Source organism: Triturus cristatus, chromosome 6, assembly GCF_964204655.1.
Source record: "Triturus cristatus chromosome 6, aTriCri1.1, whole genome shotgun sequence".
NCBI classification, from domain to species: Eukaryota; Metazoa; Chordata; class Amphibia; order Caudata; family Salamandridae; genus Triturus; species Triturus cristatus.
Window position 1 is genome coordinate 1,780,766,383 of NC_140589.1, and position 23,110 is coordinate 1,780,789,492.

The 23,110-nt window shown below is 44.7% G+C and overlaps 2 protein-coding genes across 4 annotated transcripts in view; one reads left to right on the forward strand and one right to left on the reverse strand.

Moving 5' to 3' along the window:
* EFR3B (EFR3 homolog B) overlaps window positions 1-23,110 on the forward strand; it is a 1,026,989-nt gene that overhangs the window by 203,682 nt on the left and 800,197 nt on the right. The gene's annotated exons all lie outside the window — the stretch shown is intronic.
* LOC146821991 (uncharacterized) overlaps window positions 1-23,110 on the reverse strand; it is a 358,608-nt gene that overhangs the window by 165,787 nt on the left and 169,711 nt on the right. The window contains exon 4 of one of the 2 annotated variants that reach the window (XM_085613095.1): window positions 3,916-4,087. In XM_085613095.1, the coding sequence (XP_085469221.1) occupies window positions 3,916-4,087 (172 nt within the window). Of the gene's footprint in view, window positions 1-3,915; window positions 4,088-23,110 lie in introns of those variants that run through there. The other variant, XR_014963212.1, reaches the window with a different exon arrangement.

The following is a 23,110-nucleotide window of genomic DNA, read 5'->3' on the forward strand; positions in this document are numbered from 1 at the left end:
GCCCACTACAACTAGTGGACAGCATATATCAGGCCCACGTCTCACACCTGTGTGCTGCTTGTCCACCCTCAAGCCTGTGTGCTACTTGCCTCAACCCTATGTGCTACTTGCCATTGTGGGACCAGGCTGTTTGCCCACCCCTGAACTCGTAAACCACCCTCAAAATAAGGGTGGGCGGGATTTGCGAAAGTGCCTTTTGCAATATCGCGAAACGGCAAAAAATCTCTGCGATGACGCGAAATTTCGCGTGATCGCGGAGATTTTGTGCTGATTAATGCGTTACTGAATTTGACCTTCAACTCGGGCACCTGCTTTATTTATATCTGAAAGTGCTTCCTGTAGAGGTTTAATTTTTGTGACAGGAGCATCGTGCCAGAATGAATCCTGCCCTGCATATTCACCCAAGAAGATGCCACCGTTTTGTGCAATACCTCTACTCAACTGGAGTACTTTCTACTGGCTAATCAGTAAGTGCTACCTCGTTGGGTAAATGTATAGTGCTTTTCCTACACTACAGCTGCGTAAAGGGCCAGAAGAGTTGTCTCCAGCGACCATGTGTGTCTGTAACTTTGCCACCGCGCCGATGAGCGCCGGGGTCCCTCGAGTGAGCTGTCCATCATAGTGGGGAAAGGGTGGGAAGACGTTGCACACCGCCAGTGTGTGGGGCGGGGCTTCTATGCAGTTCACATGCCTCTTGTTTATAAAGGGTCAGAGACCGACCAGAGCAGCAGATGAGGAGACAGAACCTCCTGGTGTCAGGAACTACACGGGGATTGCGCTCGAGAAACCCATGGATGCACAGACCTCCATCAATGATTACAGCAAATTGCTGACGGTAGATATGGGGAGAAAGCACACCTACCTCGCATCCACCGTGCTCACAAATCTTTTGTGCTGATTAATGCGTTACTGAATTTGACCTTCAACTCGGGCACCTGCTTTATTTATATCTGTAAGTGCTTCCTAAGGTTTAAAATGACAGGAGCATCGTGCCAGAATGAATCCTGCCCTGCATATTTCCGTGCCCTCACGGATCGTGGAAGTTTTTACATTTTCGCGTTCTGCGCGGAACGCGAAAATGTCGACATTTCGCAATTTCCGCGAGCGGAACAGAAATTGTCGCCCACCCTTACCTCAAACCTGTGTGCTCCTGGTCCACCCTGGTGCCTGTGTGCTGCTTGTCCACCCTCGAGCCTGTGTGCTACTTGCCTCAACCCTATGTGCTACTTGCCATTGTGGAACCAGTTTGCTGCTTGCCCACCCCTGAACTCGTAAACCTTCCTTAAACCTGTGTGCTACTTGCATTCCCTCAAGCCTGTGTGCTACTTCTCCACCCGCGAGCCTGTGTGCTCCTTGTCCACCCTCGAACCTGTGTGCTACTTGTCCACCCTCGAACCTGTGTGCTACTTGTCCACCCTCCGAGCTTGAGGACTACATGCCCACTTTTGAGCCTGTGAACGTGTCCACCCCTGAGCAGCCTGTGAACTATCCACCTACCCCTGAGTCCTCAGTCCGCGTGTTTATTGCTCACCAGTAGACACCCGTGAATCCAAAGCCAGTGTTTGCTCCATGGAGATAGAAGATGCATGCACGTGCACCTGATATCTACCAAGTCCGTTTGCAAACCCCACCCATGAAGTCTTGTTGTTTATTGCTGATATGTTGTTTCGATGTTATTTTACCTCCTTTGTGCGCCAAAAAACTCTGTTGAGCAGTATGTGCCTAATACAAATCTGAAACGCTCCATTCCCTTCTGGACAAATATTTCTGAGAGGTAGACATACATCAGCTCCCCGTAGGCACGCTTTGGGCAGCATCAATCCCTCTCCAACAGTTCTTGGCGTCATAGGACTCGTTTTATTAATCACAATAATTAGCTTGGATGGCCCGGCTGCACGCTGACGTCAGACTTGCGTCTCGCGGCGCTGCCTTGAAAGCAGGCCTTCCTCGCGCCTCTCGCTGCGCGAGCCGCTCTCTGAAGTTCTAATCCGCCGCCTTTGACCCGCTTCCGCTCCAGCGCTGCAGCCCGATGTGATGAGCAGATACCAGCGGCTCGGCAAAATCTGAGGGAGGAAATGTATCCTGCCGCCAAGACTCCCGCGCGGGAAAGATGGAGGGGAGGGGAGGTGGCGAGGCGAGCACAGGCAGGACTGGCCATTTCACAATAGCACCCGGGGCGAAACCAAATTAGGTGCCCCCCCTTTCCCCAATTTATGTCGAGGTACTCCAACCAGTCTCTCATTGTGATTAGGGTAACAACAGGCCACTGGAATTATGTGATTCTGCAGCTGCAGTGTTTGCCACATTTACCACCTAATCAATCATCTGCTACATAATTTTCACATTTTAACAAAACAATGTTCCTAGCTCATAGAGTTTACACAATACTTCCATGCTTTGATTTACCATCAGAAATTAAGTTTTGGTAAAATAGAGTGCAAAATAGTACTTAAATTGTTTGCACCTATTTGCCTATTATTGGCACAAAATGTCAAATTAGTTGAGGAATCGCACTCCACACCCAGTATAAGCCATAATGTTCGCCAATGGATTTTACTGCCAAGTTTATGGGAAGCTACAGCAATGGTTGATACATCGTTGTCGATACATCGTTGTCACCACCTGGACATGTATCAGCAATGTACACCAGTATCAGGATTTTTAGAGTATTTAATTCCTCAAGAACATACCCTACAGATCTCATTGATTCTACTACTCCACAAAGTCACCGGGTTCAAGGAATGCCAGTCCATCAGACCATGCAGGTTCCATTTGACAGAATCAGACCCAGTGCTTGGGCCCACTCCATCACAAGCCCACCTCTCATGTGTGCCATTCAGCACAAGTAGGATTTTAAAGTATCAGTCACCCAGTACTCAAACATTCTCGGAGCACATCCTTCTCTGCAGCTCCAGTGCGTGACTGCGAGCTAAAAGTAACCCTGCAAAAGGTTTTAATACCAGCCCAATGAGTGAGGGTAGCAAGCAAGGACAACCCTGTTCAGCAGGGTTTGAAGGTTTTCTCCGCCAAGGCCATATGTATGAACTTTGGCACCACATGATTGATCTCACAACACAAATTAAAAAATATATAGAGTCTAAATAAGGCAAAGTGATTTGAAGGCGGTTGTAGGAAATTTGAATTTATTAAATATTTCAATACTTCATTATCAACCCAATAATTTAGTTTGAGCAGGTGGTTGCTGGTGGAGACCACCAGCACTTATTTTTCCGCATCATATATTCCCCAAGAGCAAAAGAGGGAAAAACACACAAATCAGAAAGACGGAGCAAGACAAAGACGAAAAACCATCACTAAGGGAGAAATCAGGAATTTGCAAGAGTCATGAAATCACAGGGAGTGTCTGGAATGACTTGAATGTCTGAATTAAAGAGCTCGATATTTAATTGCACTGGCCGCGACCTTCTGAGTAGGCGTGTCGGGCTCTGGCACTCTTTCATTTACAAATTAAGTTCTGTCAACACCATACCCAGGAGCATTGCTTCTACACCTTAGTAGCTCAGGAGCTGCCTTGTGTCCTACTTGGCCAGCCCAGCTTTATTAATTGAAGCAGGCGGTGAAGAATCAGATATTTTCAGAGACAATGGATTTGAAGATTAAACCTGCAATCTGCCTAAAGGGACACCTCTAGAGGTAAATAAGTGGAAACTGCCTGAAAGAAAGCGTCCTCATGGGGAAAATAGGGGTAAGGGTGAGTGAAGGGAGAGAGAACAGAACACACCTGTCTTCTGACACTACAGGAGGAACTTCTCAGAAATTTACACATAAAATGGCAGTGTTAGGGTGACGTCTGGGCTTTGTCCTAGGATAAGGAGATGCTGAGCAACAGTAGAGAATGAATTGGCCCAGTACTCAGTGGTACACGTTACAATGCAAGTGTAAGAAATGACTCACCCGATACTTCAAAGGTGCTAGAGCTGAAGAGCCGGAAAGCATCAGCAAACGGCCAAGACCCTTGAGGGAACGGGCTTGGAGGATGCAGAGAGACCACCACACACAGTCGTACTGAACCAAACTCTGAGAGGTGGTGACGGGGAATAAGGTAACAGGAAAAGCAGTGAAAACTCTGCAAAGGGAACACAAAACAAGGCACAGAGAAGACAACGGTGAGGAACGCAATGCCAGTGTCGTTCTAAGCAAGAGTGGCAGACATATATCATGGGAGAAGCTCCCAGGCACCATCTTACTAGTTCTGACCCTTTTTATGGGAAACATGCTAGTGTTCCACTGTCTCAGTTGGCCCCAGTCTAGAAGGGAATGTTTCCGTGGGCCAGACCCCTAAAGCCAATCCACAGTTTCTTGCTATCATAGTTTCTGTGTCAACTTTGATCTTTCTTGAACACTTGCCTCTTGCTCTTGGTTTCCCGGGAAGAAATCCTGACAGCCATTTCCTCAGAAAAATCCTTTATATCTGACTAAACAACCAGCACAGTCTTGATTCATAAATATCTCCCCTACAGCTTATTAAACTTAGGTGATCATCATATACCGTGTTCAAAAATATTTGCAGGAGTAAATCTAGCGATTCTTGGAGCAAAATCTAGTGAAATACTTCTACATATAGACATGGGACCCATGCTCCAGGCATCTCTAAATTTCTAAATTTGATCCAGGAGCGTCTTTGTGAACATGATATACGACGTCGAAGTGGAAATGCTTGCGAATTAGGCCTCGGTGACTGCAGTGTAAACATCTAAAAACAGATCTATTTCTGGGATGGAGTACAAAAGAGAAAAAACACAAAACCTTCATTCCTCAAAAATACATTCTTGTAGGAAATGAAATAGTTTTTTTGAAAGCCGGGCTACCTTCGAAATTATGACGGGAAAAGTACCAAGAAATATACATTTTCTTAACTGACAATTTGAGGTTATATTGTTGGTTATACAATATTTTTGGAATAAAAATGCATTCCATAAAGACTTAATGAATAACAGAAGTCAGAAAGAGAGAAAGCAAGACTTTCATATGTGGGAGAAAACTTCCATTGTATGGGGGTCTTTATTCCGTTCAGTATTTCTATGAGGAGCAAAACGTAAAGTCGGGGCTTTCCAACAAATTAGTTTTTTAGATGGCTGATACTGTGCAATTGCCATTTTATGTAGCACAAAAAACAAATGAAAAAGCAGCAGAGGGCCTCTTAATGCCATGTGACCTGAGGGTGTCACAACTGCCTATATTTTACAACCTAATTTCAAAGAGTGTTTAAAGAGAATATTTGGGTCAATAGGTTTAAAGAAACAAGCATTGGTAAAGCCAATAGATTTGGTGATGGCCACCAGCCGTTTTGCTTTGTCAATGCGTGTTTGGTTTTTTCACAGGTTTTGCAAAACGTTATAGTTGTGAAAGCTGTCAGGTCTTCATTAATCTAAAAGAAATGTGCTCTGAAAGCAAATTTAGGTTTTTTTTCCCCTGAAAAAGCAGACATTAGTAGTCCCTGGCACTTGACGAAACTACTTTATTTGTGTATGTGCTCACCATTAAAGGGCAGAATGCCGTTACTCACAGGGAAGTTAGCAAATGGTTGAAGTGGCTGATCCACTGTGCCATGCTGTAAGATGTAGCGGGTGAAAGAAAAATGTGAATGACACAATAACACACCAATGGACGAAGAAGGCTGTCTGACAGTAGTGACATACTGCCACCCAGGGCGGCCACTAAGTTTGCCGCCTGGGTGCAGGTAAGGGGGTGGCATGGAGTGGTATAGAGTGCTGCAGAGTAGTACTGTGTGGAGTAGCGTGTAGAGTAGAGTGGCATAGAGTGGAGTGGCGTACAGTGGAGTGGAGTAAATTGGAGTGGCAGAGAGTGGTGTAACATTAAAAGTGCTGTTGGACTAATAAGAAACCATTCTTGTATGCACAGCTGAACACTCTGTGAATGACGTATGCAGAATGGTTTCACATGAAAGGAAATGGAAGTTCACAAAAGGTTACCAGTTGTACTCCTACAAACGGTTGTGCAACCCAGAATTTCAGAAATCTATACTCAGCCACATGAGTAAATCTCCATCTGCAGAACTTACAATGTCTGACAGTGAGGCCTGTCACCATAAATTATACCTTTCTAACAAACCCTTTTCTCAAAATACAATAAAGCATGTGAAGAATGTAGTGCTTAATTTGTAAAAGAAAGAGTGCCGGTGCCCGGAGCTCATCTCAGAAGTATGCAGCCTCCGCTAATAAAAGTCAGCTCATAAATACCAAGGCTAGTAGTCTTAAATCCACCTCATGCCACTTTTATCCACTACCAGATACTCCCTGACCCTTAATTTTGCTTTTGCAAGTCTCCGCTTCCTCCATCTTCCTGATGTGTGTGTTTTTCCTCTGATTCACTTAAATAAGTGCCGGTAACCACCACCGGCAACTTCCAGCTCAAATTAAGCACTGAAAGAATGTTTGCATCAATGGAGAGAGGTCTATCAAGACCTTAGGGGGGTATAACCTTCTGTCTTGTTATATGTTTGCAGATTTCTACATAATGTAGGAAGCAGAGGTTGCCTTATTTGCTTAGGGAGCGCTGCAGTGCTTAATTTGTGCCAATGGTTGCAGGTGGTGGGCACTCAGTTTTGGGGACGTGAGTTATATTTCTTCATTAAACTTTGACCCAGAGACATAGGGAAAAAGGTAGAAAAGAGACAAAGAATGTGAAAGACAAAGATGAAAAGAATGACAAAGGGGGAAACAGATGACAAGAACACACAAAAGTGACATAAAGAGATGATAAGTGAAGGAAAGTGGCACAAGGCGGGATGGATACAGGCAGGGTCGGACTGGCCTATAGAGCAATTTGGCAATGTCAGAAGGGCTGGTCTGACATGTCAGTGTGTGGGCCGGTCTGATAGATGTTTGTGGGCCTGTTTTATGGTCAGTGAGACAGTTTTTATGTCGAGCCTAGCGTTGCAAGGTGCATGCTCTGTGAGGCATGCTGTAGTAGGGTATGTTGTGAAAGTGCTCTGGAAGCCTCGCCCACTCTCCGATATATTTGTAATTGTCTGGTTTCCATGTCCTTGGTAAACGCTGGCTTCCAATTCATTAGGAGGCTTGTTAGTCCCGCCACGGTAACACCCTGTCTCCATTTGTTGCCGCCCATATGGACTGGACCTTTTACTTCGCTCCTAACATGGCATGCTTTATCTAGTGGGAGGTACAAAAGGGGGTGGTGATGGACAGAGCATCAGAACCAATCAAACACTCACACCCAGTCAACAGATCTGGGTTTGATCCATCACCGTTCTTTAGCCCACTCTGCCACCCCAGTTCAGACATGGCCATATGCAAATCAGTCTGAACCTGTGCCTCATGGGAACAGTCCAGCCCGAACTGCCAAGCCATGTCTTCCCTGGACCAGAAACAAGCTTCCTAGGACTGGTTTCTGGCATTTCAGCCGTCTTCAGCCAGGCTTGCTTGAATCCAGTGGCAAAGTGAGCAAGGGACTCAACGTCTGAGCATACCCTGCCAACTTATGGCGAACAAAGTGGTACAAAAGGGGGTAGTGATGGACAGAGCATCAGAACCAATCAAACACTCACACCCAGTCAACAGATCTGGGTTTGATCCATCACCGTTCTTTAGCCCACTCTGCCACCCCAGTTCAGACATGGCCATATGCAAATCAGTCTGACCCTGTGCCTCATGGGAACAGTCCAGCCCGAACTGCCAAGCCATGTCTTCCCTGGACCGGAAACAAGCTTCCTAGGACCGGTTTCTGGCATTTCAGCCGTCTTCAGCCAGGCTTGCTTGAATCCAGTGGCAAAGTGAGCAAGGGACTTAACGTCTGAGCATACCCTGCCAACTTATGGCGAACAAAGCAGTACAAAAGGGGGTGGTGATGGACAGAGCATCAGAACCAATCAAACACTCACACCCAGTCAGAGGGTCAGACTGATTTGCATATGGCCATGTCTGAACTGGGGTGGCAGAGTGGGCTAAAGAATGGTGATGGATCAAACCCAGATCTGTTGACTGGGTGTGAGTTTTTGATTGGTTCTGATGCTCTGTCCATCACCACCCCCTTTTGTACTGCTTTGTTCGCCATAAATTGGCAGGGTATGCTCAGACATTGAGTCCCTTGCTCACTTTGCCACTGGATTCAAGCAAGCCTGGCTGAAGACGGCTGAAATGCCAGAAACCAGTCCTAGGAAGCTTGTTTCCGGTCCAGGGAAGACATGGCTTGGCAGTTCGGGCTGGACTGTTCCCATGAGGCACAGGGTCAGACTGATTTGCATATGGCAATGTCTGAACTGGAGTGGCAGAGTGGGTTAAAGAACGGTGATGGATCAAACTCAGATCTGTTGACTGGGTGTGAGTGTTTGATTGGTTCTGATGCTCCGTCCATCACCACCCCCTTTTGTACCGCTTATCTAGTGGGTGAGCACTATTTACTTTATTGATAATGGCAGCTGGCCTACTGCAGGCATGACGTGCTTTGGTGCCTTCTTTACTCCCCCCCTCCCTCCCGTTGTTCGTGCCTTCTCCAACCTTCTGTTGTCCGTGCCTTCAAATAAACCCCCGCCGTCTCTCCCATTGTCGTCATGCCTACCTTGCCTACGCACTCACGTTGTACGTGATCACTACTGTTTGCAAAGCAATAGGTCTCGCGTAAATGCGAGTCCTATTGCACTGCAAATGCTTGTTTTCATCTGCATTCATTTCAATGGCTCGACCCCAAAACCACTCGCTTTCACTCTCCTTGGAGACTCCCGAAGCTGAGAGGTAGTCACCTGACAGTCTCAGACTAGCGGCCACTCCCAGTCTGACACACTGAACTTCCTGGCGTTTCTGCATCTACCTCAGAAACGACCTGCTATATATAAAGCATGAGTTCCCACTGTGAGACGTAGCCTGACTCGAGGCAGGACAGCCAGGGGATGTCGTAGACAGGCAAGCGTGCTGAAGTGGGTGTCTTGCTGCAGGATGCACGACTTACCTCGGTAGAGGGAGTAGATCCGGTCAGAGTGGGTCAGCAAAGCAGTGGATGTTGCGAGAGAGTGGATGTCTTGTTAAGGAGACTACTCACTACTCTCCCCAGCCATGTGACCGCAGAGGCCGGCAACACACACAGGATTCCCTCATTTATCTACCGCACCCGAGCAATACTAGATTTCGTTTCTCCGCTGCTCATTTTCGTTTCACTGGTCTGTTGTGGACTTCTGGCTGTTTGGGAATCACTTGTTAATTGTTGGTGCGCAAGGTATTAATGTTCATCGCAGACAGTTCGAACCACTTTGGTGAGTATGGCTTTTATTGTTGTGTTGGCATGTTTTGCCCTCATATTATTATGCGTGTGTTTCTGTGCGTTGAGGGGTGAGGTGTTGGGGGTGGGGGTCGGCTTATCTTTAGCTGGGACCCATATGTCACACTTTCTATTCTGTTTCCTTAGTTATCCTGGGATTGCTCATGACATTTCTGTTCCATTAAAGCAGTGCTATCAATAGTAGTGCAAGAGGTGCAGTGGTACCAGGGCCCATGGCTAAGAGCAGGACTCTTCAGGTTCTATTTCACTACCTTGTTATGCAACTGGCAGTGCATGGTTTGTTCATCAGTCTGTATCCCTGCTTACTGTTTCGCTTTCTGGGCAAGGTCACAGGGAGGCTGGAGGAAAAGTTTAATCAAAAGTTTAATCAGCAAGCCAGATCTGCTCTCATCATACTGGAAGATTGTGCCAGTGTGTGTTTGTCCAACCTCGAGGTTCTCTGGCAGGCCAAGACAGCCACGACCAAGGTCGGAGCAGTGGTCGAAGTACATTACAAACAAGTATTTGCAATGCAAGAGGTCTTACATTTACGAGAGTTTGAGCTATTGGCATTGTAAATGACAATGCCTTTTATTTATGTTTTGGTTGTTAAAACATTAATAAAAGACATTGTCATTTACAATGCCAATAGCTTAAACTCGCGTAAATGCGAGACCTATTGCATTGCATATGCTTGTTACTCTTAGTTTCCATGATACCACAAATATTGCCTGCAGTAAGCACAAATGCTTGCAGTCTCCCACACCTTGCAAAACACCTGCACAGCGTGCCTATACAAGTTCAAAACTGCCCGATGTGCAGACGTGGGCCATATGTTAACTAATAGGGGTCACTTTTATTTTGGTGCCTGGGTCTATTTTCTGTCCCAGTTTGACCGTGAATAAGGGCAGCCTTGGTTACAGGCTGCAGGCTACCTCAACATTCACCAGCGCAGGTGACAAGCTTCTAAGAAAAACTTTGGGCCCCTGTACTTTCTTTTTTTATTTGATTGATTTTATGTTATTATTTTTAGGTAATATTTGATTACAAATTAAAAACCAGCCATGATCACTGCAGAACACCTGGCATTGAGCTTCACCCAATGACAGTGTTACTCTGTGGTTCTTGCAGCTGACGTCACTGGCTCGCTCGAGCTGACTCTTCAGGACCTGTTTCACAGAGCCCTTGCTTTGCATCGAACACCTGGAAGATGGCCAGATGCAGGGAGCAAGGAGAGAACAGAAAAGCAACAGGAATGATTTGCCAAAGGAATCCATCGATTTGGTGTCTAAAAGTCTTCCTTTGGTCAGGGCCCCAGGTATCATCATTTAGGCAGTCGATTGCATTTCGTCAAAGGACAGATGAGCCGATTGATTGACACCTTAAGAGCAGGATTTAATTAACTCAAAGTGTAACCTCAGTCCAGATCCCGGGTTAATCATACAAACCTCATATTGACTGACTAGATTTTATCTAGTTTTCCTTTCTTACCCTTTCATTGCTTTTAACTCTTTTGCTTTTAACTCCCATTCAATTAATTCAAAGGTTAATTTCAGCCCAAATTCCTTTATTCAAACAAGCCTCATGTTGACTATTATCTATTTTTATTTTAATCTTCATTCAGCAAAAATTGGCAAGTTTCTTTTCATGTTAAAACCATAGAAAAAGGATAATACAACAATAGCGCTTCTTAGACAAATGCAGGTTGGGCAAGCACTTGGCACAGTACTTAAATACATGAAAATATAAACATAATACAATACTGGTCCTTTAGGTAGCGTTTCAGGCCATTGGGCCATAATCATTTTAGCCTGTATTCTGGATCAATTACTTGTAATTGGCATCCTTTCTTCTCCGGTCAGTACATTTCTTATAGCCCTGAATAGTTGAAATTGAAACAGATTAACACTTATCAGCATACCAATAGTCCACATAAATTAAACACATCCTTTTTAACCAAACATTGGCAAAGCCAATAGGTCTGGTGTTGGCTGGCAGACTTTTAGCTTTGTCAATGTTGGTATTCTTTTGTCTTGGATTATCTGAAGTCTGACTGGTAGATGTTCAGGAGATCATTGGCATTTATGTGTTTTGAAGTTGAGTTTAAACAGTTTTTTGATGATCATGCCAACAAAGGGTAAATCAGTGATGCAGCTGCAGTTGGTCAGGGCATTTACATCTAAGGTTATTTTCTTCAGAAGTGAGAGAATATGGCTAGTCCTGAGGCCTGGTGGGAAGATATGTTGGGTAAGGAGGTATTGATTGTGAGCGGAGGTGAGTGAGCTTCTCCAATAAGAAGTGTTGATGGAGACAGGGTACTGCCGGCGTAGAAGGAGACTTTAAGGAAGTTGAGGATGATGCAGAGATGACCAATTTGCAATGTGGAAAATAGTGCCGTGCGATCAGAAGTGGAAGGATGTGGGTTGACGTTGTTAACATGTTTTCGTTATTTGCTCATAAAATAAGAGTTTGATGGAGCTGCACGTGCTGGTGAAGAGTGTGATTGGAGGAATAGGGAGGGGGTTCAGACAGTGCTTGATTGTCTTGAAGAGCATTCTATTTGATGCATCTTGATGGTGTTGGTGTAGTAGTTGGTTTTGGCTGACATGATGAGTAATCTGTTGATTGGAGCGATTTTAGTAGTGTGAGGTCTGCTTTATTTTCATTTCCTTATTCTTTGTTAATGATACTCTTGTAGTTGGTGAGGTCTTTGGAGTACCTGCGTACCATGGTGCCAATGATTTGCCTTTGAACTTTTGTGTTTTCAAGTTGGAGCACGATTCTCGGAATGTTTAAGTTGCTGAGAGGAGCGTTACATTTACATTATAGAATGTTGATGGAGAAGTCCCTGAATGAACAGAAGGTTTCTAGTTATCGTTTGATAGACTTTGGTGGGTTGGTTGAGCATGATGGATGGGGAAGGCAAGATGGTTAGTCCAGTGGGTGGTTAAAGACGTCAAAAGGAGCACATCAATGATGTGATCTTTGAATATTGTTGGTTCTATGACATGCTGAATCATATTGAGCATGCAAATGGGGTTAAGGAGGCTTTCTTTACTTTTCTTTGTGTCCCAGTTGTTGAGGAAGTTGAGGTCTCCAAGACCGTGGTGCATGTGTGTTGAATGGCTGAGATGGCGACGAGGTTAGATATTATGTCCATGAAGTCCCTATTCTGCCCAGAAAGGCGAGAGATATGATGGAAGGTAATTGACTGCATTGCCGAGACAGGCAGGAAGAATGTAAGGACGTTCCTGGATTTCAGTGATATTTGTTCAATTAGTGTGCAAGGCCGGGAAGATCTGTACATGTTGTGTTAAATGTTGATGTAGATGAGAAGGAGCCTCCCACTGTCTTGCCTGTGGTTGACTTTACAAATAAGGACAACTAGGTAGTGAGGTTATTGGGTGATCAATGTTTCTTTGACTAGGAGTGGCTCGAGGTTGTGATATATCATGAGATCCGTGATGTTTGGAACATGGAGTGCTGCAGAACATGGAATAATATGCATGTGATCGAGGTGGTGTCTTGTATGACGGTGATTAGGGTTCAGCTGGATGCAGATGAGATTGGAAATGGCGCTTTGTAGGTGGTGAAGGGCAACGTTAGGAGTGGGATGAGACACATGCTAATTTGTCGTCTGGTTTTGCTTGGTGCTGTTATGGTTAGGCTATTAGTTCTGGCCATAAGCATTTATTGTCCTAAAAAGCACAAACAAGTGAGACCCTTTTCTGTGCCCACCCTTTGCTAGGGATGCTGTGATGCAATTACAAATTCTACAGATGAATATAGCATGTTATCAACATGATGGAAAAAATACTGATATCTAAACTGAACAATATGATACAGGGGCTACAGAATATAAATAGAGTAATATCATTTCATTTCATTGATCTTTATTTCGACTTCATAAGTCATAAAAGATGGACAGTACAGATAAGACAAAGAGCTGCACAATAAAATACATCATTAAAAGAAAGATAAGGTGGAATTACAGTATCTACAAAATATTAACCAGGAATCAGAGCTTCAATTAATGGAAAAGAATTCATGTTATCAGAAAAGTTCTTCTAATATTCCATACAGCAGCTAAATACTTGCTGACAGCAAATACAGTTAGAGGGGATAAGTCCGATTTCAACAATCGAAAGGCCTCCAAATGATGCCTAAAGCCCCAGTTTCTGCAGATGGGAATAATCCACTTCTTCCTGGATTTCGTATAAGAGGGACAAAAAAACAACATATGAATTTCAGTCTCCAACACATCTTTGCAAGCAGGACAATTTTTAGGAGATAAAGGGTGCCAACTGCTAGTAAGAGCTCTTATTGGCAATGCATTGTGTCTCCATTGAAGGAATAGTTTCCTAAGACCAATAGGGTTAATATCGTCCAGGACTATCTCCAACTTATAGTAGTCCTTCATAGTTAAAAAGGTAGTAGACATCAACCCAAGTGTATCATTAGTTATAAGAGCATTCAGATTGTGTTCATAATATAATGTAACCAGAGCTTTGCGGGATATCCTACTGCAGGCATCTTGGGGGTTTATCCAGAGGGCCGATAGACCCAGGCGAGATAATTCATTCTTTATGTACACTAGCCATGCAATTTTTCGGACAGCTGGATGTTGATAAAGTTCCATAAATTCAGCCCGGTAGCATGTAAGTTCGGGGGTCACCCAAAGTCGCCTCCAGAAAGTCAGAGGCTTCACACCTGATGCCTCCTTTAGTGATCTTAGTCCCATATCAAGCCTAAGGGGGAGAAGTGGTGAGCTCAGTGGTAATGCGGCTAGGTTGCGGAGGAACTTGTTTTCCGTAATAGTAATTTCAGGGGCACAGTTGTTGCCCCATAATTCTGCACCATACATTACTGCACCACGGGCCTGAGTTTTGTAGATTTCAAGTGGGGAGCCAATGGGATGTATCAGGGATTTATTCCACAGGTTTACTAAGCCCCCAACTTTTTGAGTTAATTTTAGATTAGATTTTATCTGGTGGTGAGACCATGTCAGGTTTTCATTCAGAGTCAGTCCCAGATATTCAAAGGTGTGAACTCTCTCCAGACTAATACCATGGATAACTGGATTGGGGCGGGTTAACCGAGGGGGGTTAAAGATCATAAATTTTGTTTTAGCTGTGTTGATCTCCAGCCCCCTCTCGGCACAAAAAGAAACAAAGCCATCCAGGACTCGTTGGATACCCATGGGAGTCTTGGAGAGTAGCAGGGTATCGTCTGCAAACATAATTGCTGAGATTCCTATACCTGCGAGTTTGGGAGCGTCTCTGTTGGAGACATGGTTCAGGTGGGAAATTAGTCCATTTACGTAGAGGCAAAACCGGGTCGGTGCCAAAACGCACCCCTGCCTTACCCCCCTTCCAACGGAAAAGCTAGATGATAAACCACCGTCACTCCCACATCTAACCTTAGCAAAGTTGTTGGTATGAAGGCGCACTATAATCTGCAAGAGGGGTTCTGGGATGCCTAATTCTCGCAACACATACCACAGTTTGGTGCGGGGGACTAAATCGAAGGCCGCACGCAAATCAACAAAGACTGTGTAAAGAGAACCACCCTCGAGCTTGGCTGTCTTCCAGAAGAGCATACTCAGTCTAAAAATCTGGTCAATTGTTGAGACGCCCTTTCTAAAGCCCGCCTGATAGTGACTCAGAATCTCAAACTCCACCATCCAATCCAGAAGACGGCCAAGTATTAACCTAGAGAAGAGTTTCTGAGCAACATCTATCAGACTAATGGGCCTGTAATTTGCGGGGAGCAAAGGCGACCCCTTCTTGAAAATAGGGACAACTTCCGCGCCCAGCCATGTGTCAGGTACAGGCATGTAATATCACTGAAGGACCAATTTTATTAAAAAAAAAATGTACAGAGCTTCTTTGCTCTCTCTCTATGCCGAGGTCGAGGTATTGGTGGAGAAGTCAAGAGTGTTCCTTGATGGAATAACATTACTGGCACTTAGAGTTTAACACATGGTGGTGTATTTGGGATCTGCAATAGTTGTCTCAGAGGTCCTAGTTGTGATTAAGGATATGAAATCCTGTTCAGGTGTCGCTACAAGAGCTTTAATAGTATTTAGAATGTCAAGGCCATTCCATTCTGTGCCCCCTGTGAGCCCACTTTCCCCTGTAGTCATCTCAAGGCATAAGAGGAAAAGGAGGACTGGGTGGTTATGACATAGCCTCTTTGACCAAAGTTCAGAGATTGGCAGTGCTGCACCAAAGAGGGAGATAGCACAAATCAGTGAAGGGATAACACACCCAAGTGATATGAATATAGTTAGCACCAGAATGGGACCTGGACTCACCCAGTGGACCATGCAGGCACACTTTAATCAGCCACCAAATCTACCTGTAGTCCCTTTCAAGAGCCAAAGTAAGTTGTAGCTCCAAGGCAGCACAATGAAAGAGGGAGCCTGGGAGTAGGGAGCCTAAAATAACAAATATAGAATTTCTGCAAATAACAGACACAAGACGGGCAAGGGAATCATGGGAAGAAGGTGAAAAACAGCAGGGTTGATGAAAAGACGAGTGCGAAGTGCTGTAAAAGCGAATTAATCATATTAACTACTGCACATGGTAAGTATTTATACAATGAGTAATCACGTTGACAGTGAGTATACAAAAGACACTCTTCAGATTGTGGATTACCACATTCTTAGACAGAAGGAGCTAGTCTCTGGTATGTAGAAAGTGATCACTGCTCCCGCAATGGAGACATGGAAAAAAGTGCATGGAAAAATGGGGTACCACAGTAGGCAAAACAATAGCTATGGACAATTTTGAGAAATTGCAGAGGGGCATAACCACATGGTGAGTCTCTTAAGCAAATTCTCCCTCAAACATAGGACAGGTTAATATCTAATCCCAAACAGGATGAGTAAAATGTTCCAGGGGAACATGAACATATGCTGGAGACAATGTAGAGAAGTGTATGCAGCGCATGCCATTTAGTGGTCGTGTCCCAAAGTGAAAATCTACTGTAAAGAAATAGTATCAGCCATCAAGGTCATAGCAGGATATCCCATGCCTAGTGACCAAATACAGAGCAATCCTTGGCCTCAGATCTTTAGGATGCAATGAAGAAGTAATGTAATATTTCTATTGAAAGTGACTTGCCCAGATGGAGATAGCGAGGCTTTGGAAACAGGCTTCCCGCTCATCAATCAATCAATATGTTGTAATGGAAGGAGGGAGAAATCGACAATGGAAGGATTCATGAGGCACTGAGTAATGGACAGAGAAGACCTTCTATCAGTAGGGGCATCAATTCTACTCCCAATGGAAGGGGGACTCAAGAAAGGACATCTCAGGTGCTTGTCCTGCTCCTGTCTGTATGAGCTGGGAAGACTTTTGGTTCTGCCATCACTTGAGAGAGAAGATACTAAGAGGACATGTCTAGTAGACTGTTAGAGTTGGTTTTTTCAGCAGGTTTACTGTTTTTGAACTTTTTTTCTTGTTTAGTGTCTATACGCACTTTCTCACTGCTGTTCAGAGTTAAAGTGCACGTGCTCCTACTATAGAGTGTGTTATGCTTGGTTTTCCATGATTGGACTATTTGGATTTACTGTTAAGTCCCTAGTACCATGCACTGTGTGTGCCCAGGAACGGTAAATCAAATACTACTAGTGGGTTTGCAGCACTAATTGTGCCATCCACACAGGTAGCCTTTCAAATGTATCCTAGACCTGCCACTGCAGTGTCTGCGTCGCAGTTGTAAACTGCCATGTTGCCCTGGCAAGTGCACCTGCCCAAACCTTCGCTTTCCTTACATGTAAGGCACCCCTAAGGTATGCCCAAGGTACCCACATGGGTGGGGTGCAATGTATGTGAAAGGCAGGACATGTCCTGATAGTGAAATACTGCCAATTAAGTTTTTCACTATTGAAAGGCAACTGTCCCATCAGCTAACATAGGAGTTGCTTTGTAACATCTTACAAGTATAACTTTCCATAGGAACAAGATAGGGAAATTAAGTTTAGGCTCTCTGAACTCAGAATTTATTAATACACCTTTTTGTAGAGGTGGTTTTAAAATCCGTGTTTGAAAATGCCAGTTTTAGAAAGTGGGCATGTGCTTACTTTACCATCCTGTGTGACTCTGGCTTTTTGTGTATTCAGAGTCTGGTGTTAGAGTGGCAGGAGCTGGGGATGTGCGTTCACTCTAGTTAGTGTAAAATGTGTCCTCATGTCAAAAAAGGGATGCCAGAGCATACTTTCCTGAAATTTCACAGAATAACGTGCAAGCAAATGAAGTGATTTCCACACATCCCTACTGTTATTTCCTGCTTTCTTCATTCATTCCTAGTGTCAATTCTATCTTCCTGCTCCTAGCTTCCTTCTGTGTACCGTTATCTTGAATTTGGGCTTATTTGTAACTTTTCATTATTCTCTTCACCTCCCTGGCATATTTCCCAGCACCGCAACTCCTTTATCCAGCAGTCTGGTCCCACGCCATGTCTAGGTTGTGCAGTTATGGGGGTATGTTTGTGCATCATTAATATTTAACTCTAGCAGATAAAAGGTTAATGTTAAACATTTAATTAACTTTTCATCCTAATTAAGGTTTTCCACTTAGGAAATAAGAAGAGTTGGCCGAACGGCTAGGGCGGTCGACCTCGAATCTGGGGTACTGGGTTCGAGTCTCGGCAATGGCGCTCAACATCCTGTGATTCTGGGCAAATCGCTTAATCTCCCCGTGGCTTACAACAACAACAAATGAATGTGTCTCCATGTAACGCAACTGGTGCTATGTAAAGCGCTCTGATACCAGAAACCTTCGGGTCAAGTTCGCACTACATAAAACTACGTTAAAACAACAACAACAAAAGATATACATTTTGGGGTGCTCAGTGCTCTATAATTACAGCCAGTGTCACACTGCCATGTTCTTTGCCTTGAGATACAGAAAAGGACCAAGCTCATATATATTGGTACTACTGTCAAATCTGGGCCTATTCCTACTGCACTGGTCACAGGAGAGAAGGTGGTGCCTCTTGAACTCGGCTGAGACCCTACGGATAGTTCAGCTGTGAACCGGCTGGCCACTACACAACAATGTGCAGTGAAAATCGAGCTGAAGCCATATGAGGTGAGCCATTCTTCCAAAACATGAATGGAAATAGGTTCAGGATGTCCAGGGGGCCAAGGATTTTGTGGTTCGTCAAAAGAACATATTTAGTGGATTATCATAGTCTAAGTGGGTCACAGTGGGAACATTCATCACAGGAATGGGCTTATAGGTTAATGGTGCACTTTTACTACTCTGTCACTAAAAGGAAGCAAAGCAGTAGAAGTGTAGCAAAAACTATGCGTTTTCTGTTTCCTATTCAAAAGCAAATATTCCCTTCAGTGGTGTTTTATCTGATATAATCGGTTTTAACTAAAAACTGGTAACCCTAAGCACAGTATTCATCATGAGCATTAATTCTGTGTATCACTTCGGATGGCACAGTATTACTTAAGTGCAGTTTTCAGATAGCAGAGTATTGCTGCTGAGCCTTAATTCTGCACAGTGACCTTTGTGGAACTTATTTTTGATGGGCCCAGTATTCTTGCTTGGTATTATTTCTGTGTGCTCTTTTGGCAAAATAACCCATATATACTTTTTATTCCCGATTGACCAATATTCTTGCTCAGAATTATTTTGACGAATTACTTTTGACTCAGGGCACACTTTTCTTGATGAATTAATTGTATTGTTATATATCACATTTGCTGACATAATATCCAGTACTTTTGACCCAGTAATCCCACCTTACAATATTTTTGTGCTTCACCATTAAAGGCACTGTACCACATATGATTTTTTTTTCTCATGGCCTATTCTATTCCCGCTGAACTTTATATCTAAATTTGAAGATGCATTACGCCATTTAGGTGATTCTTCTGAGGGCAGCCTAATCTATACTATTTTAATGGCATTGTACGCCCTATGCCATTACTTCAGGTGGGAACTATATGCCTGCTATTTCAGTACCTTGATTTTGATGGCACTGTAACTCTAATAAATATAAAAATGATCACACCCAAACTGATAAGAGTTGGTTGGTCTCCTGGTTTAGTATGTAGGGGGTCATTTGTTAAAACACCTGTATCTTGGTCTAAATTGATGTGAGCTTGAGAGCTCGTTAGTTTAAATAGTGTTTGTTAAGACAACATTTGTAAAGTTTTACAGAATCCTAAACATTTTAGTTTTTTCTTCACAACACATTTTTATTGAGTCAGCAGTCAGTCACATCACTTACAAAACAATTGCAGCGTATAATGGTCAGTTGTGTAACAGCAAATCTGCTGACTTTCATTGCAGTAATGCAGTATTTAGAATGACAAAATAACACCAGAGCGAGCTTATAAACGTCAGCTCGTGTCCTTATAACTTTTGGTGTTAAACATTTATTTTTTCTGACATCTTATAGTTAGTTATTCAAAAACATAATATTAATCTTATTATCTTACCAAATCTCCCACTCAGCAGAGGTTAATTATTGACAGGTATACTTGTTTGCTCCTTTGCACTTACAAAAAAATAATCCAATGTGTCTGTTTTCTCTTTTCCTTACTGACATTAAAGATGCTCACAGGCAGACTCAGATATCCCCTTCATTGGTCTTCCAACAGAACAACTGCTATAGGCTTCTCTGTCTTGCTAGACATTCACAGTAGCCACCAAGCCAGCAAAGTATTTGTCCCCAAACATATTGTTACTGCCGAAAAATAAATCCAATTATATCCTATGGGATTTATATTTTGGGGGAAGGGATAGCCGTTACCTTTGTGACGGAGTAACCCATCCGCCGAGATCTAAATCAGGCCCTTACTCTTGTATTAGAATATTAGCATATTGTGGGCAGGAAACGTAGCTCGAATTTAGATTTTCCACCTTTTGAGGTCTCTGGTATTACGTGTGTGGAGAGTAAAACACCTCACAAAAGTTAGCCTCTCCCTAGAATGCTGCTCTCCCTGGAAGGCATGACAGTGTTCTCGTTTTCTGTAAATGTACAGCGATCTGTGGCTCTAATAAACATAGTATATACATATCTGATGTGTATGGCAATTATCACTTCGAAACAACCACATTTCTCTGCATTGATCACAAGAAACAGTTGCAGCAAATAATCATTTCTTCATATTGAACTCTTGGCTGCATGCTGCAGCTTCCTAACCAAATTGAACAAATAAACGAGGCTAAAAGAGTCAGCGAGCCCAGAACAGAGGACCTTTCTGTATCAAATCACATCTGAGCAGCGTAGGCTGCTGGCAGATCTGAATTCCTCCAGGACTTTATTAAAGGACAGGATTTTAGCCTTTTGGCACCAACACTGTTTAATCTGAAAATAGAGCATGCTTCACAACAATCTCAACAATAGCCTCGTGCTGGCCAAGAGTCATGGTCCTCTGGAATGGATTGTCCATTTAGAGGGCGCCTTTGGAAAGGAAATGTTTGTTTAATACAACTCATTGGCCTGGAAATAACTCGCACCCTCCCTCTGAGAGTCTGGATACGGAGAGGACATGTGCTTTTCACGGATTATAATGTGTTCACAAGTTTTGATGAGGCAGAAGGATAACGCCTATACGTGTACGTCAATTCATCAAAATGCCAGGGTTAGCAGAATTAACTTCATTCACCCTTTGACCTCTAGCTGAACTCTTGTCTCATCATTAGGCCTAAATGACCTCCTCTTTGCTGCTGAGAGGTTATGGAGGGACATGGAGAGGAAAATATTGGCATTAAAAGAGGCACCCATGTTTTCGACTCACCGGAAGAGGACTTCCAATGGACAGACGAGACAGTGCATCTTTGCCCGCACACACCGCCCCAGAGATACTCTGATTTCTCGTCGAGCGAGATGGTGCGGAATCAACATACACAGAAGGGGAAGGGGAACAGACGCTCCAGGTCCAGACGCAGGTCTCAGTCATGTGGAACCTCATCCCGAGCGACATCGGCCAGGCGACTGCCTACCTCATCAGACTAATCTTGGAGGGCACTTTATTTCAATAGTTCCTTGATATGTTTGCACTGACCGGGGGAAGCACAATTGAGGGCCGATATCCCTGTTACACATCAGTTGACAGGGAGCGGGTCAGCTGACAATGGGCTGTAAGTTGGGGATCCATTGGTGGGCGGGTGGGGGACCTCCCGTTGGGGTCTGCCACTCACGCTCGCTGCGACAGATACTTTGTTTTTGAGGTATAGGGCTGGGGGGGGTGCTGTTGGGATGTTTGGGGGGAAGGGGGTTTTGTTGTTCGATTGTATTGACCTACATTGCTTCAGAGTCACTTTATCCAGACCACATTCTCTTGTCTAGACCACAATCGTACTCCGAACCTTCACATGGCGGGGTCTTCTGGTGATAAGCGGGATCCCTCTGGGACCCTTCAAATAATGAGTTGGAATGTCAGGGGGGCCCAAGACATAATCAAGCGAGGCTATACTCAAACAGGCGAAGCAAACGCACGCAGACGTTCTCATGCTGCAAGAAACACATCTTATGGGCTCTAAGGCGCTATGCTTTCAACGCTTTGGTTACATTCATGTATTCCACTTTCGGTTTGTGAGGGGTTCCCGTGGAGTTGCAATCCTGATCCATAGGCGGGTTCCATACACACACATGAAGACATGGAGGGACAAGCAGGGTAGATATTTATTTCTTCAGGGGACAATAGGGACTGAATCCATAGTACTGGGATGTGTATATGCCCCCCCCGCCCCTTTCTTGGGGCATGGTGGAAAAAGTCATGACCCTGTGGACAGACATGCCTGATGGGTTGGCTGTTGTGGGGGGGGATTGGAATGACGTGCTGGACCTTGTCGGGGATTGCTGGCGACCTGGGGGCCCATTGGACACAGGTAGGCATACTAAGTTACATTCCTTCGTGGCGGGCCTGGATTGGGTGGACCCTTTGCAACGCCTACATGGGACGGCGCAGGGCTATAAAACCTGTCAGCCGTCCATGCCTCCTTCTCCCGCCTTGATTATATCTTTGTCCCCCGAGCAATAGATAACAGAGTGATTGCCGCAGATATCCTCCCGTGCGTACTCTCGGACTGCTTGCCGATCACTCTCACTTTACGTGTGGGACGGGCACATCAGCCGTTTCGGTGGCGTTTTTAGGCGTGGAATCTCCAGAGGGAGGATTAAAGAGATCATATGGAAGGTGCCATTGATCACTATTTGACATCTAACGTAGGGACGGTAGAGGGGGCTGACTGCGATGAAGCCCACGCTCCGAGGTGTAGACATTTCTTTTTGCACAACAACTCGCAGATTGCATAGGGAGTCCCTCGTCCAGGCGGAGGCGAAGCAATTTGAATTGGAATCTCACAGTAGAGATAGTGTGGACCAGCAGGCTCGCCGCCAACTCCTATTGACGCAGCAGGGATATGCCAATCTTCTTCTAGACGAAGGCCGGCAGGCGTGGCTGGCGACCCGCAGTAGGATCTACCAGTGGGGAGATAAGTCCAGCAAGTTACTGCATAGGTTATGTCAGAGGTTGTTATACTACCAGACCCTCCCGGGCATTTCGGGCCCGGATGGGTCTTCTCTCACAGACCGCTCCGCTATTGCTGAAAGTTTTGCCATGTAATATGCAGACCTCTATGCCCCCAGGGAATGCCTCCCCACAGCTGTAGTTGATCGCTTCATCCATGATCTACCACCGAAGGCCCTCTCTGACGAAGTGAGTGCAGAGCTGGATCTCCCGCACACAGAGGAGGAACTGGGCGCGGCGCTGGGTGAGATGCAACCTGGAAAGGCCCCGGGACCGAATGGTTTCACATGTGAATTTTTTAAATGATATTTTCTGCAGCTGGGGCCCCACTTTTGTAGGGTGGTGGAGGAGGCC